Consider the following 16,891-nt stretch of genomic DNA (forward strand, 5'->3'; position numbering starts at 1 on the left):
GTCATTAGAGTAGATAGGCTTAATGTAATTACTAAAACACTGCTGTGCATACAAATGTACTTTATGTCTGGATAGAAACCTTAGTAGTCACTGTTGGACTTGAGAGGGGGGGAACCCATTTTGATAAGTCTAAGTGAACAATGCTTAACTTTCAGAGATTCACCACAAATAAATGGATATATCATTTGGGAATAGTACAGTTCTGTTTTTGAAATTTGAGTATTTTCTAGCTGTGGAAACCATCATGCCTTTTCAGGATTTCCTTTGTTTTAGTTGCTGTAGCAACCTGCTAGTGCCTGACCTATTAATGGCTTCCTACAGATCAAACCAAGTTGACTCAGCTGACATTTTGTTACAGTGAGGTTCTCAGTGCAGTGCAGGAATTCTGCCTTATGCACAATAACACGGGCTTCTCCAAGGTGGACTAAACAAGGCTTCTTTGTTTCCTTGGATTTATTGCTGTCTCATAATTTGAAAAATCATACATTGGGGGTGTAAGCACTCTGACATTGCCAGGGAACTTCGTTCCAATCATTGAATGCTAAATCAGTTTCTTGTCTGTGGTTTAGCTGCTTGCCAGAGAAATATAACTAAAATTAGATTTGGAGAGGCAACAACTAGGGAAGAAAGAATTCTACTTGTGTGATTCTGAGGCTGACCTGAAACTTTGTTAGGTATTTACAAATTGCTTATTCCTTTAAGTAGCTGAGTCGAGTCGTCACCAGTGAACTTTGCCCCTTGGCATAGTGGCTCTGTTTTTGTTTCCACATGAATGTTATCCAGAAGCAGGTCTTCTGTAGACTGCTGTGGAAAGTTGGATGACTTGAAGCTGAGCTCTAACGGAAAAGACAAATTGATTTAGAAGAGCATTTACATTACATTTGAAATTGAACTATTTTCGAAAGTGCTGTGTGAAGTCCAGTGAAGGCTAGCTGGAATAATCTATAAGATGAAGCCCAGCTCCATTACAGGGTGATTTATTTTTCAGTTATCATCATTGGCTAATTTATATTTTAATTATGTTTGAATTGGATGCTAATTTCCTTTTTGGAAGGCAAATGGAAAAGTGCTAAGGAAACATAGGAAAGTTACTTAAATGAGACATTGGTTCTTTGGCATAGCATGTGGAAAAAACTGTATAATTCAACCCTTTGTGGATGCTCTCAGCTCATGAGATATACACCTGTCTGCACCACTTCCACAGCATCATCAATTAAGTGATGCAAGCAGACATGAGGAAAAATACTTTCTAATTACACACACACACACACACACACACACACACACACACACACACACACACTCTTAATCATTCTGCCCCAATTCTCTTCCCATTTCCCCTGGACATTCTGCCTCCTGCACTAAATACATACTCTTCCTACCTTATGTTCTTATTAAAAAATATGACTTACTGGAGTTCAGTTGGTGTTACCTGAATTAATAAATGGGCATGGAGCTATCAGCCTGAACATAATCAAGTACCAATGGCCATGCACTCTTAAGAAAAAAACAAATAAACAAAACAAAACAAAACACAAAAAACCCCAAAGAATTCAACTCCCTCAGGAGCCAATAACAACCAATAGCTCTTCAGTTAAGGGTGGGGCCTCATGAACTCCTCCATGTTGAAATATTAACTGGCTTGATCTTGTGCCAGTTGCTTGAGTAGCTATAGCTACTGTGAGTTCATGAGTGTAATGGCCTTATGTCCAAAAGATGGCATTCCACAGCACTTCTTATTTTCCATTCTTTCTACCCCTCTTCTACAATGTTCCCTAAGCCCTGGAGGTTACTATAAATGCTCTATTTAGACCCAAGTACTCAAAAGTCACATATTCTCAGCCCTTTGACTGACTGAGTTATATACTTTTGAATCTATGACAGAAATGCATTTCTATTCCTTGTACTTATACTGGTGCTGATAAGAATGTGTAGAGGAATGATACTGAGATGGAATCAAAGAGAAAAGAAGTGATGTCACTAGGAAGGCATACTCAAAACAAATGCCACAGATTATATTCCAGAAATAAATGAAATATAGAAAACACAGGTATGAAATTCAGAGCAGGAGAAGGCCAGCATTCTGAGATTAGTATTATTGAAAAACATCACTAAGGAAAACCCCTGAGCAACCCTCAGGATCACAAAACAAACATCTGAGGAACTCATGCAAAAGGGAGGGAGCACACTACAGCCATGTGGATCTCAACTCAGCAAGGTAGTGATGAAGAAATTAATCCAGTTGGGTTCAGCTCACTTCCAGGAGACCAGACTCTGACTTCCGGTTTTCCTCTTCTCTTCTCTCTCCCCTAAGGTAGTCTAAAAATGGATGCCTGCTCAAATCCAATCTTACCAAACTAAAATGTTTTCTGGTAGTGACTGGTAACTGGAGCTTTTTAAAGGGCAGGGACTATAAATTAAACAATCAAATTCCTGACTAGATGGTACTTTGACTAAACCCTGTAAGAGTACCATTGCCTATCCAAAAACAAACATATGTTGAGAGGCATTTTCTTTTATGACATGATAGGGCAGAGAGTAGAGAGTGAGACATTCCACATCTTGTTTTATGACACAGAAAGTATGTGATGGTAGGTTAAATCAACTTTCCAGCTCTCTGAGTGCCAATGACTTTGATTTCATGTGCGTGGTAATAAGCTATACATTAGAAGAACCTCCAAGCAATCTCAGAGATCATCACCATGACCCACATTTTGACAAGTTCTGCTTATCATTTTCTGGGAGCTATTTTCTAGGAAAAAGCAAGTGTGAAGGTTCATTGTCACTCTGGCCAAGTATATCTTTTGAAAAAACAGCTTTGTAGGTCACAGGGAGGGGCATCAGATGGAAACTAGACAGAAATGTGTGTGTGTTGGGGGGCGGGGAGTAGAAGGAGAATGGAGAGTATGTGAAAGGAGACATAAATGAATGAAGAGTCATGGAGGAATGAATCACGGGACAGATTTTAAAGATTTTTAGGAACTGTTAGTATTTGGACAGTCTCATGTGTTCTGATTTGTAGGCATTTCTACATACCTAATCATGTCCACTCCAACTGTTTTGTTGCCAAGGCACTAAGAAGTGATATAGCTTGCTGGTGGCCCATTCAGGTGGTTATACTTAACCCCAAAACCAGCCAACTGCAAGCCTATGTTCTGCCTGTTGTACCACAGAGTTTTATATAGTATCTTTAGTTTTTGATAATCTAATGTTTGACCAAATCAACACCCATTTAAAAAGAAAACTATAACAATAGCAATACATTATAGGTTATAGGTCTGATATCTAGTCTCCTCATGGAACTATCTTTTTTTTTTTTTTTTTTTTTTTTTTTTTTACAAAAATCCATTTGTTACAAAGTATATTGTATTTCAATAGAAAGTGCAGCCTCCTATTATGTAAGCTAAACAGCAGTCTGATAGCAGCAGAAATACTGAAGGAGATTCTTATCCTCCTGATACAGGAAACAGTTTGAAGCATTTGTCTTTTCAGTCATGGATTCTGACTTGAGCATTTTTCTCCTTTCCTTGGGGTCTGAACTTCATCTTCAGTGTGGAATGTGGCAACATGTGTGTCTGCAGATGGTGTTCACACACCCTAGTCAGGAATTGTGGGTTAAAGGCCTGTTCCTTGTGGCTGAGAATCTTCTCTGAGGATACTCAAGTCATTGTTGGTGTGTCTTTAATGAGAAGTCAAACATCTTTTAGTTGTTATTTCATTTGTATCCTAAAATTAGTTGCACTTGAAAAAGTCTTTATTGTGATTTTTGTTAGTATTTTGTTCTAGTTTTTCAAGTCTTTTGAGTGTTAAAATGGTTAAACTCATGGGAAGACATTGTCTAGTGATCAGAGATATTTTTGTCTTAAGCTCAGAAATATCTCTGTGAATATATTTTTGCTTCAACCACTCTTCCTGTTATTTTTCTCATAATGAAATTATTTGCTTGTGTTTGTGAGATTGATGCCTGTTGTCATGGAAATAAACAATGCCACAAATCCAGTACTGTAGAAATTAGGGAGAGAAATAGACTAAAAAGCATACCCCTTCAGAAAAGTAGATGTCGGTGATTACCCTGGTATTAATTTTGAAGAACATTTCCATATTCAATCTGTTTTTATATGTTTGGAGAATATCATCAGCTAACATGAGCTATCTTATTTAAATCCAAAGGCACTATCAAGTGAATTCATTTCCCAGTAGTTCTCATGACTACAGTCTAAGAAATTCAGAAGCAAAAGCACATGTGGAAAAACGATCTATAGTAAGCAAAGGAAAAGTGTATTGCAGACTTGTAACTTAGCAGAGTTGTGGGAAACCGGTCACCAAAACAAGTAAAAAACAACGAACAACCAAACCAAGCCAAGAATCCAGTAATATGAAGTTACACTTTCATATTCTTCAAGTAAAGAAAATATAAAGGTTATTAACATTCAAGTAGAATATTCTCCTATATTTTCCCACTTCTAAGTACTGAGGGAAAAAGTCACTATGTTTTTGAAAAATAAGTGTTCTTGGTTTCAGTGAAATATGCAGCTAATTTCCTTCCGGAGATGAGATGGCCTGTCTGCTTTCAAAGTTATTTATAATGGAGTAAGAACTTTCTGTTAGGATCTGGCAGGCCTGGTAGGCTTTCCAGCATCTGTTTTATTTATCTTTTCCTCTAAGTTCTACCATGTATGAGGAGAGTGTCCGTGTACTGGCTTTTTTTTCATTAATCACCATCTTTTTTTCTTTTTTTGGTTGATTCTGAATTGTTTATGAGTAGTACTAAAATGTTCATTTTTACTCTGAGTTAAGAAAATGGTAGCTTTCAAAAGTCTAGCATGTACATTATCATTTACATGAGTGTAAAACAATGACTGCCATAATGTATGCTAAAGAGGCAGAAAATTCTATATTTATGTCATAATGTGTCATATACCCTAGTAAAAGCATCTGATAAGAAGTGACAAGTATACTTATATTACATTTAAAATATGGGAAAGGAGGGTTTTACTAGAAGACATATGTGCCTATTATTAAGTTGAGGTTTCCATTTAGGAAATATATATATTAATGAAAGAGTCATGTTTTCATAGCATTTTGATCAGACAGAACAAGCAGTATGCTCTATTTGATGACTATTTACTTTTCAGTTTTCCGGAAGCTTAACTCACTGGAGTTAAGCTATGTTGAATATTTGTACTTCTACTTTTTTGAATGGAATATGCAAGTAAATGTTTATTCAGAAAGCTGTTGTGGGAGTTAAGGTTTGCAAATGGTATACAATCGTTGTAGTAACTGTAATTCATATAATGAAATTGAGATGATTACAATTAGAAAGGAAAAAATATCCTGGTAAGGACATGGAGACTTTTGTGAACAGTGGGCTATGTCCTAAAGCACTCTGAAATGTAATAAAATATTGACATGTAGACATTTTTCCTTTTGTAAAAATATTAAAAGCATCTATTTCTTCAAATTTGGGCTAGAGTACCTTGCAATGCAAATGGGCACATGGGGTAAAGTTGATAGTCAGGAATTGTGCAACCTGGAGTTTTCTTCCATCAATTTGCTCCACTGATTAAAAACTGCCTCAAAACTCAGAAAGTCAGAAAGAATGATCAGTGTTAGAGAGTTTAAAGTTGAGTCCAGTAGGTTAGGATGTCTATTAGGATGAGTGAATACTTAATTATCTAGTTGACATTTAAAAGTGCTCCTCCTGTGGTATTGGGATTTAACCTTAATGCATGAACTGGCTTTTTTGAGCCCATTCCCTATGGAGCAATACCTTGCTCAGCCTAAATACAGGGATGGGGAGCAGCCTTGGTCCTGCCCCAAATGATGTGACAGATTTTGATAATCTCACATGAGAGGCTCTACCCCCTCTGAGGAGTGGATGTGGTGTAGAGAGAAGGTGGGGGGAGCAGGAAGAGGGGAGAGAAGGGGAACTGGGATTGTTATGTAAAATAAAATAAAAGATCATTAAAAAAATAAAACGTGCTACTTTTTAAAACTCTGTTTCAGAACGTGGTTCACCTCAAGATCTAGTTACTAAAGACATCACGGACACATCTATTGGGGCCTATTGGACATCTGCTCCAGGAATGGTTCGAGGATACAGAGTCTCATGGAAGTCACTTTATGATGATATTGAGGCTGGAGAGAAAAATATTCCTGGAGATGCAATTCATACTATGATAGAGAATCTACAGCCAGAGACCAAGTACAAAATTTCAGTTTTTGCAACTTACAGCAGTGGAGAAGGAGAGCCTGTTACTGGAGATGCCACAACTGAATGTAGGTAACGTCCCAAGTGTGTTGGGATACATCTTGGTGCTACCTAATGACTAATCAGCTCAGTTGACATGCAGTTTAACCACTGAGATTTATTTCTTCATTTGGGAATAAGAACTGAACATTAATGATGTTTAAGGAGTGTGGTTTAAGTTCAAATTAGGTTCAGATCTGAAAAATAATATTATAGTTGGACAATTTTGAATTCTTCTTGGCTACATGTCCATTTTATTTTCTAGTAAAAGGGTCAGCTAGCGAGGATACTCAACTAGTGAAAATGTAGCTCCCACGTGGACTCAGAATTTAGGAGCATTTGTGATTGCAATCTTGGCCAAGTGCCTTAGCTTTCTTCAGATGTCAGTTTCCTAATCTGTAGAATACAGATGATAAATTTCTTCTCTTGTAGTGCCATGAGGATACTCTGACAGTAGACAGAACATCACGTACAATGTCTAGCCATTTAAGGGTGTCAATATTGATGTGAAGCCATTGAGTTTATGCTTTTTACATGAGAGTAATACTACCCTTTTCCTATTACCTGTGCTAAGGTTAACTCAAAAGCCCATTCAGTTTTCTGTGGCTCAGACTGACTTCTGTCTCATTATGAACAGTCTATCTGTGGAAGGAGGAGGCATCAAAACTTCTTAGTTGTTCTTCTTATTTTTTGGATGACAGTGTAAATGTTTAATAATTTCAACAAGCCATTTTGGTGGAGGTGTGGATAATGGAGGAAGCTGTGTGTATGTGTAGGCAAGGAAGGATACCTAGGGCATATCTGTGCTTCTTGATCACCATTTCTTTTGTTTTCTCTTTCGTTTATTGAGACAGGGTTTCATTATATAGCCCTTGCTGGCTTGGACTCAAGTGTAGATGACACTAGTTTCAAACTCATAGACAGCTATTCGCCTTTGCCTCTTGAGTGCTGGGATTAAATTCATGAGCCACTAGATCTGGCCTCTCTTTGCTCACTTTTGCTGTGATGTGAATATTGTTCTAAGAGAACAAGTTGGAAGGACTGGGTATGGGAGGAATGTACTCAGTTCACATTCCTATCTGGTATAAATATGTCCTTATATAACACTGTAGCATGTACAATGCATAGGCACAACACAAGCAGAATAGGAACAAACCAAAAAAGGCAATGAATATTTAAACATAACAAAACAAAAACCAAACCAAACCAAATAAAACAGCAGCAATGATAAAACCAAATAAGAACAAACATCAGTTAGTCACAGACATTTCTAAACATTTAGAAAAATCCCTTTTTTTCTTTTGTTTTGGAAACTTTCACATCTTTTTAAAAATTAAATGTTTTATTTTCATTTTAGATACCAACTCCAGTTCCATCTCTCTGCCCTTCTCTCCCCCCTTTCGCCTTCCCCATCCCAGACATATCAAGGTCTAGCATACCAAGTTGAGTCAGGATCAAGCCACACCCCTCACCCCCACCCTGTATCAAGGCTAAGCAAGGTATCCTACCACAGGGGCTCCAAAAAGCCAGCTCATGAACCCTGGATAAGTCCTGGTTCCACTGCCAAGGCCCCCACAAACAGATTAAGCCACATAACTGTCACCATATTCAGAGGGCTTTGTTCAGTCCCATGTAGGTTCCCCAGCTGTCAGTCTATAGTCCTCTATAGTCTGTGAGCTCCCACTAGCTCAGGTCAGCTGTCTCTGTGGATTTCCCAATCATGATCTAGATTGTCCTTCCCTTGCTCATGTGATTCCTTCTCCCTCTCTTCAACTGAACTCTAGGAGCTCAGCCCAGGGCTTGACTGTGGATTTCTGCATCTGCTTCCATCAGTAACTGGATGTAAATTCTATTATAAAAATTAGGGTAGTTACTAATCTGATTATAGAAGAAGGCCAGTTCAAGCACCCTCTCCACTATTGCTATGAGTCTTACCTGGGATTATCCTTGTGGATTCCTGGGAATTTCTCTAGTACCAGGTTTCTCCCTAACCCCATAATGGCTCTCTATCAAGGTATATTGATAGAAAAAAAATGATTCACATTTTTATATGTGCTTCTTATGAGTGTTTAGAAGTGTGTCTGGCATCACTTTCAACTGAAACTCAAGGATATGGCATAGGATGTTGATACTATGAAAATTATGAATTGGGATTAAAACTATCAATTGTCCTGCCTCCTGGTGGCTAATTCAGCAGTGGCATGAGGAGTTGTTAAATAGTTTTTAACAACTGTGAGTTGTTAAAACATGAAGAGAAGTCACAGAGTATAAGCGTGCCACAGCATTTTGTAGTACTTGACATGTCTATTAATGGTGTTAGAAATATTGACTTTTAATTACGAGAAGTGACCCAACTTTTTTCTTTTCCTAAAGTATAATTTCCCATTAAAAATGAGTTGAGATTTGATGTTTCTCATTTCAATTCAGTTTCTTTATTGTAAAGCGTTCATGGAAATGCAGAAATATAGTAAAAACCCACAGAGTATGTCAAGGCATGAGATAGAACACTTAGCCGCTACTGACATATTTAAACTGATAAAGATTTGGAAGTTTGGGGTTATGTTCTTTTGGTTTATTTTTAGCTACCACTCATAAGATTTAACTTTCCATTTTTCTCAGTTGTGGATTGTGGGAATAAAAGTTTGAGAACTTTATGTATGACAAACATGTCTCGTTCTACTAAGAAAAACTTTAGGAGTCAGAAATAGGAGATCGTGCAATATATTTTAGTGTAGCACCTTCTGGGAAAATACTGATGCCCACGAATTTTAGTGTTTGTGAACATTATTGATAACCTAATGAGATGAATTTTCATTTTTCTTCTCTTTGCTCTAAGATAACAATTAAAAATATTATTTAGGATAGCACATAAAGGAATGTGTGATCATTAACCATTTATAACCAACCCCCTTTAAATGAAAACAAACATTTATAAACAATATTTGGGAATTTGGGCATCGTTCTTTCCATACTACTTTCTGCTGATATGGGTTGCTGTCATGGGGATTGTAAGAACATGCAAAAATCCTGGCTGTAGTCTGCAAGGCTGTTTTAAATGTTGGATCACCAGGAATGCTGTTTCAGGGGGTCTGGCTTGCTCAAACCACATTAGTCTGGAAGGAATCCATAGCTTTTTATTTTCTGTGGAAACAAAAATAGAAATCCTTTTCCCCAATAATTTGTCCTTAGACTTAAATTTTGGAGTCAAAGTATTTTTTAAAATATATAAATTGAATTAATCCAGCAGTATTTCCTTTAACAGTTGTTTCCTCAGCAGTCAAACGATATAAAGACAATATAATGCCATAAAGTATACGATTCTCTCTGAGCCTTTCATTTTTACATGGCTTTATTTTTACTCTCTTTCTTCTTCTATTTTTATTTTACTTTTTATTTTTTGAGACAGGGTTTCTCTGTGTAACTTTTATCTGTCCTGGAATTCACTCTGCATACCAGGTTTACTTTGAAATCACAAGAGATCTGCTTGCCTCTCTCTCTCTCTCTCTCTCTCTCTCTCTCTCTCTCTCTCTCTCTCTCGTGCTGGGATTAAAGGTGTGTGCCACCACACCCATTTCCTCTTAAAACCATTTTATTCTCCCCCCCATGTCTATGTATATTTTAAAACACATTGTAAACCTTTAGCGGTTTTTCTTAATGTGAGTCTGTCTTTACTGTAAATCTTTATCTTTTTCTGGCCACAAGTCTTTTATCTGGTAAACAACAACATTGCTAAAATGAAAGTCATAGCTGTATCAGCCGCGGTTTATCAAAGATGGCAGCGGGTACCTTTACCACCAGCACTGAAAGCTGTGCTCACTGCCTTGGTCTGTGCTGCCATCCAGCAAGCTTACTGCTGGCTTGGAGATGTGGTCACTGCCATTGCCATCTCTCATACACACCAATAAATTGTTAGCAGAGTTATTTAAAAGCCGTGCAGTTTTTTGCTGCTTATGTTGAGTCAGGAAATTTCCCTTAAAGGAGCCGTGCAATTATCTGCTTGTCTTTCGCAAAGCAGAGTCCAACCAAGAAAAATGCTGCTACCAAGAAACCTTGCTTGTCTCTGTTCTTTTTTTTTCTAAAACCCTTTTTTAAGCTTTTGTTAAATTTTAAGTGGAAGTTCTAATTAGCCAGTGGGCGCCATATCTAAGGAGTAAGGTTTTTCCGCCTGCCGCTGGTCTTGTCCTGCTGCCGTGCCAGCCCCAATTATTGCACAGAGACTCTGTATTTGATATGATGCTGTTGGCCAGGTACTAGTTTCTTATTGGCTAGCTCTGTCTTAATTATTAACCCATTCTGTTCATCTAATATTTCCATGTGGTCTTCTTACCAGGGAATGGGGCAGGCATCTTGTCTCCCTAGTCTCTCCATCTTTTTTCCTCCTTACTACTTCCTCTCTCCTCCTAGTCTCCTGGTCCCCTGCTTTCCTATTGGCCAACAGTGCTTTATTCATTAAACTAGTATGAGAAACATATATACAAAATGATATCTCCCATCATTCACCTATTAGAGTTGCCTGTTCTTTTGTGCTCATAGACTTACAAACAAACACATAGAAATAATAAGATTGGTGTCCATCATCCTAACTCTGACCAGTAATTTCCAGTTTGTAGCTTCTTCTGAAAAGGCCAGAATAAAATTTCTAACTCTTATTTTCAATGCTTAGTATTCTTTCTGGCTTTATTACTATAGGAATTCTTTACAAATAAAACATAATAAAAATTAAAACCATATCTTTGGAGGTGAATTTTTTCCTTTACTAAAGTCTCCAGAATGTGAATAGGAAATCCCTGCAATATGAACTTTTATTTTTTAGTATTAACTGGATAAAGTAAAAGCATCCCACCGAGGCCAGGCTGAGATTATTAGGCTCACATGCCATCATGAACCTGAGAGAGTATGATTTTAAGCAAGTTATCTGTGTCCACACTCAAGAATTCAGAGTTTCTTTTTACAAAAAGGAGGAGGCAGACATTTTTTTTTAACATGCTATACATTTTTTTTTGTTTCACAGTATCCCAAGATTCTAAAACCTTAAAAGTGGATGAAGAAACAGAACATACGATGAGAGTTACATGGAAACCAGCACCAGGGAAAGTTGTCAACTACCGTGTTGTGTATCGCCCTCAAGGCGGAGGGAGACAAATGGTTGCTAAAATGCCACCCACAGTCACTTCAACAGTACTAAAGAGACTTCAACCTCAGACCACATATGACATCACAGTTCTCCCAATCTATAAGACTGGAGAAGGAAAACTGAGGCAAGGATCAGGGACAACAGGTACACAACAGTAACAATACTAATCATGCCTTCAGGGGAGAAAGCATGGTGCATTTTAAAAAAAAGACTGTAGTTTATCTTTCATTTGTAAACACTTCAGATTGAATCTGGGGTTGTGGGCTTGGGGGTGGGGTCTGTTGCTGAGTTATAGAGTATTTGACCAACAGGAACGAGTTCAGGGATTCAAGCCCTAGCACCATGCAACATTTTAAACTTATAATAAATTAAGTTTTATTTATTATCTGGGATATCTGATTAGTGCATCAGTTGCCTTGCAAATCTAGTTCCTGGAAAAGTGATCCTACTTGCTAATTTATCAGTCCATATAATTGGCTGCTATAGATCTTACCTGAATTGTGAGAATTGTTTATGCTTCCCAGGCACCACTCGATTTTTCAGCTTTTATTGAACCTGACATCTGTGCTACTGGACTTGACTCTTTATACATACATATTTTTTGGGGGGGCAATAAAAACACCTAAGCCTATCTTATTGGTAATATATTTATTAACCATTTTACTTTTACAGCTTCTCGATTTAAATCACCAAGAAATCTCAAAACTTCTGACCCAACGATGTCAAGTTTCCGAGTGACCTGGGAGCCTGCCCCTGGGGAAGTGAAAGGTTACAAAGTCACATTCCATCCTACAGGCGATGACAGAAGACTAGGGGAATTGGTCCTTGGACCTTATGACAACACGGTTGTCTTGGAGGAGCTTAGGTAGGAATGAACTGTATTTGTGCTAACAGATTACATCACTTATATAAATTCAGGTTTTGCACAAAGAGCTACCTCATGTCTATTTTCAGAAACCAGCAAAGAATTAATTCTGAACAATTAGGTTGTGTTTTTACATGATTTTTGTTATTAAGTCATCAGGCATAACCTAAAGAAAAAAAAAAGAAAGAAAAAAGTACCTAGATTTTAACATGCCCATATCACATAGTTTCATTGCAATTTCAGCCACATGGAAATATGTGGCCAGGTTACTCATTCTGACGCTCCCCCGCCACCCCCCCCCCCACCCTGCATGTGGATGTCCCTGCAGTGAGACTTACTAGAGGCCAAAGGCCAGAGTCTGAGCTTGTTGCAAGCTTTGGGTTCGAGGTCTAGTTTTAGACAGTGAGCTATAAAACAAAGGACTGTGAGTTTGACCAGCACTTCACATCCATCCAGTGGTACCAACGGACTAGTGCATGTTCCTCTTGGAAACGTTGCTCAAGTATCCATTCAACAACAGTAAATCTGTATGATGCTTGTTGTTCATCATCTCTTGACTAGATAGGATGAAAATTACTGATGTCACTGTTTGACTCTGCCCAGTGCTCAGTGCCTTGGATTACCTTGCAAACATTGAAATTCAAGAGGAAGCAGAAGCAAGGCAGATCCTTCACCATTCTGAAGGACATGGGGGGAATTCTGCCTCTGGCAGCATAGCCAGACCAGAAATGATGCTATAAATCCCCAGAGATCACTGGAAGGCTGAGTGGCTAGTATCCTGTGATTCCTCAGCAACTATTTTTCATCTTCCACAATGCTGAGCATTTTAAGTTGCTTTGGGTAAAAGTTTGTTAGTGAAAATGAGTGTCTTTAATAAGATGAAAGCTGCATCCCTGAGTCCAAGGTTCATACTCATTCTGCATGTCACTCTTTCAGGGCAGGCACCACCTATAGAGTCAATGTTTTTGGAATGTTTGATGGAGGAGAAAGTTTACCACTTGTTGGGCAAGAAATGACAACTCTTTCTGACACAACAGTGTCACCATTTTTATCCTCTGGTAAGAAATTGAGTTATATTTCCATAGAACAATAGTATGAAGTTATCTCAAATGTGAAGTCTTAGGTTATTAAACAATGACAAGTAATTAAAATTTTTACTACAATATTTAAATAATTCACATACTATTTTATGTTTGAAAAAAAGTGCTTCAAGATATCCAACCATTTTTGGTTTTTCTTTTTCAGTTTTGCATTAATTAGATACTGTTACTTAAAAATGAGTTTTTATCGAGTGTAACAGCTTTCTAATTTTTCTCTTTAGTGACACAATTTTCTTTTTGTTATAATATATAATTATATATTATTACTTCAGTGTCTTACTTGGGCTGAGAAAGAAGGCTTTACATATAAAAAAGTGGTCAATATTGACTTACAAGAAAAATGGTAGCACAAGCCCGTTAGACATTCTGCCCCTTGCAATAGTTACAGCTTTGATGTAAACAGAGCCAGAATTGAATAGAATTAAAGGTGGTAAAGTTTACTTCTAAACGTTTGAAAAATCAATTGCTAAAACCAGTAGGTCTTAGCATAGGCAGAGATTTTAAAGATGAGGGTCTTAGGAACAGTGTTTGGGAGTCTTCCATCTTGGGAAAGGTATTACATGGATGGCATGTATGGCAAGCATTGCTCAATTTTCTTTCATTTTTAAAAGGATTAAAAGATGATCTGATAACATTGTAATAGATGGGAAAATTTAAGGACACAATCTTCTAGGAAAAAAGAGCATTTAAAGTTAGATGTGGATAAGAGAAAGTTAAATTTGATATTTTGTATTGTTTCATTGTTTCTCTTATGACGATATTAATTGGCTTATGTTTTTATTTTGTAGCTGGTCACTGAGGATATTGGGATTATTTTCTCTTCCCAAAGCATCTTCGCTTTGTATCTGTGTGTGTTTGTTGTCTCTACAGCTCTCACTATGTATATTTCTTTGCACACTTTCCCTAATTGTTTTCCTCCTTCCTCAACTCTTTGAATGTGCAAATTTTGCTGTCTGAATTTATTTATCTACAATAGATGAAAAAGTCAAACAATTAACAATGAGATAATATAACTATATGTTAGATTTTCAAAACATGTCTAATTTCATAAAGTTCAGATTTTAAGAGTCATGTGTCTAATCCTTCACAACATGTAATAGTTACCTGGTAGCTTAATTATTATAAAGGATATTTTTGACTCACTGAAACCATTTGTAGTTTACATATTTAGTCAGTGCATCTTATATTTATTTGCTATTATCTTAAATAGTGAAGAACAAAATATCTTACCTTATTTACATCCAATTATTCAAATTATTGTTAGCTATGCATTCTCATTTATTATTTTAGGTATTAATTGTGTGAGCCTTTCAAACTGACTTTCATGGTTTAGTTGTATAGTCATGATCAGGAAATATAATCAGTAATGAAGAGTTGTTAATCTTTGGAGAAATTGGTTCTTGTGACTGTTATTTTAGGTTAATAAATTATAGTTGTAGGGTTGAATTATTAAGCTTAGCTGGTGTGTTTAAATAGACAACTTGGGTGGCAGAGCTGCATAGGGAGCAACCTGCCAACTATGTGCTCCTTACTGTCCTGTCTCATGATTGCTGTGTCAGGGATGGAGTGTCTCACCAGAGCAGAAGCAGACATTGTGTTGCTGGTGGATGGATCATGGAGCATTGGCCGTGCAAATTTTAGAACTGTGAGAAGCTTCATCTCTCGTATTGTGGAAATCTTCGATATTGGTCCCAAGAGAGTACAAATTGGTAGGTCCCGACAATAGTGGAGATCTTTGGCAATTTGATTTTAGTCTTTAATACAGCCTAACATCCATGCTGTTACTTTAGCTCTAGCTCAGTACAGTGGAGACCCCAGAACAGAGTGGCAGTTAAATGCTCACAGAGACAAGAAAAGTTTATTACAGGCTGTGGCCAACTTACCGTACAAAGGAGGAAACACTCTCACAGGTAAGTAGGGATGCTTTGGTGCAGTTTTGGCACATGCTTTTTGGTCAGGCAGATAGCTGAGAAACGATGTGACTGGCTGTCTTTTAAAATCCCACTAGGCATGGCTTTGAATTTCATTCGCCAACAGAGCTTCAAGACCCAAGCTGGCATGAGGCCTCGTGCTCGCAAAATTGGTGTTCTCATTACTGATGGGAAATCACAAGATGATGTGGAGGCTCCATCAAAGAAACTCAAGGATGAAGCAGTGGAGCTGTTTGCTATTGGTAAACACTGGGGAAGACAGTGCTGCCCTGGGGTGGCAGATGTATGTGCCAAGGAAATTATTTTTAACTTAAAACTATCATTAGATTACCATGTTCACTCAAGCCAACAGATGGTAGAAATTTTGACCCTTCCAAGCAAAAGTCTAGTGAGAAAAGAATTGAAATTAATTATCAAAGGGGAAGAAACTAATATTATTCTGAAAATTCCAGCTCTAGCTGTTTTGGAATGATCAAGACCTTTCTATATCTGAGAAGAATAAAAATCACACAGTAGGATGTATTAGCCTACAATGTCTCTGTCAGCACCTGTGCTCATATGAATATGCCCCAATACAGACTCAGTGGGGGAGCACTTCTAAAAAGAGAAGGCAGGAGTATTTGCTTTATTCCATTAACTTTTCCTGACAGGTGCTTTCAATCTGTACTTATGTGTTTTCAAAGGCATTAAGAATGCTGATGAAGTTGAGTTAAAGATGATTGCTACTGATCCAGATGACACCCATGCATACAATGTGGCAGATTTTGAGTCATTATCCAAGATTGTGGATGACCTCACCATCAACTTGTGTAACAGTGTCAAGGGCCCTGGTAAGCATAGGTAGGAGCTGGTCTGTCTGGGTGGGGACCTCTCTCAGAAATGCTCGGCAGCATTAGAGGTTTTTGCCTCCTTGATGCCAGGAGCATTCCTTGAGTTGTGGTGAGTAGATATAACATTATAATGTATGATATCTGCATCTGACACATAGTAAACAAATGAAGGCCTTTTGGAAAACTAATGAAATTTTTGTCCTTGTTATATGTGAAAATTTCATTCCTTTTTACATAGGAAGATTATGGTAAAACTGCACTTTATTAATGTATCTTGGCTCTGGGAATGTTAAAATGAATTTAACCTCATAGACATAGTAGAATCAGTTCTACAATTTTGTAGAATTGTCTTTACTGGCGCCAAGTGTCTACTGGGGGAAACTTGGTAGTTAAGAATCTCTACTTTATCTATTTTGTAATAACTTTTTTTGGGGGCAGGGAGGGATGGCACCAAAGTAGAACATGGCTTCTGGTTTATTTAAGGAGTTATGCAGGTTATATGGCTCAGATGATTCACAAAAGTGGGAGGAGAAAAAGGAGAGTTAAGAGACCTCCTTTTTCTGGCACAAATCTGTTTCTGTTCTGTTCTGGAGTGGAGCTGCTTCACTCAGGTCAGTGCTATGTCACAGAGATGGCCATGACTTAACAATTTCATAGATTTAGCATGCTAATATTTGGTAGTGTCTTCCAGTTTCCTAAGGTACAGGCCTAGGACAGGCATCTTGTGTCTGCTTTCTTTTCCTCAGCTGTAGAGTGACTGATGGTCTACGCTGATGATCCC

At 37.6% G+C, this 16,891-nt stretch overlaps 1 protein-coding gene across 1 annotated transcript in view; it reads left to right on the forward strand.

The window, feature by feature from the left end:
- The window catches only part of Col12a1 (collagen type XII alpha 1 chain), a 116,662-nt gene that overhangs the window by 35,022 nt on the left and 64,749 nt on the right, over positions 1-16,891 (forward strand). Inside the window, exons 14-21 of the mRNA XM_051173230.1 lie at positions 6,007-6,279; positions 11,262-11,528; positions 12,057-12,249; positions 13,186-13,307; positions 14,909-15,058; positions 15,140-15,259; positions 15,358-15,522; positions 15,964-16,110. Of these exons, the coding sequence (XP_051029187.1) occupies positions 6,007-6,279; positions 11,262-11,528; positions 12,057-12,249; positions 13,186-13,307; positions 14,909-15,058; positions 15,140-15,259; positions 15,358-15,522; positions 15,964-16,110 (1,437 nt within the window). The remainder of the gene's footprint in view (positions 1-6,006; positions 6,280-11,261; positions 11,529-12,056; positions 12,250-13,185; positions 13,308-14,908; positions 15,059-15,139; positions 15,260-15,357; positions 15,523-15,963; positions 16,111-16,891) is intronic.

This window comes from Phodopus roborovskii, unplaced genomic scaffold, assembly GCF_943737965.1.
Source record: "Phodopus roborovskii unplaced genomic scaffold, PHOROB, whole genome shotgun sequence".
Lineage (NCBI taxonomy): Eukaryota > Metazoa > Chordata > Mammalia > Rodentia > Cricetidae > Phodopus > Phodopus roborovskii.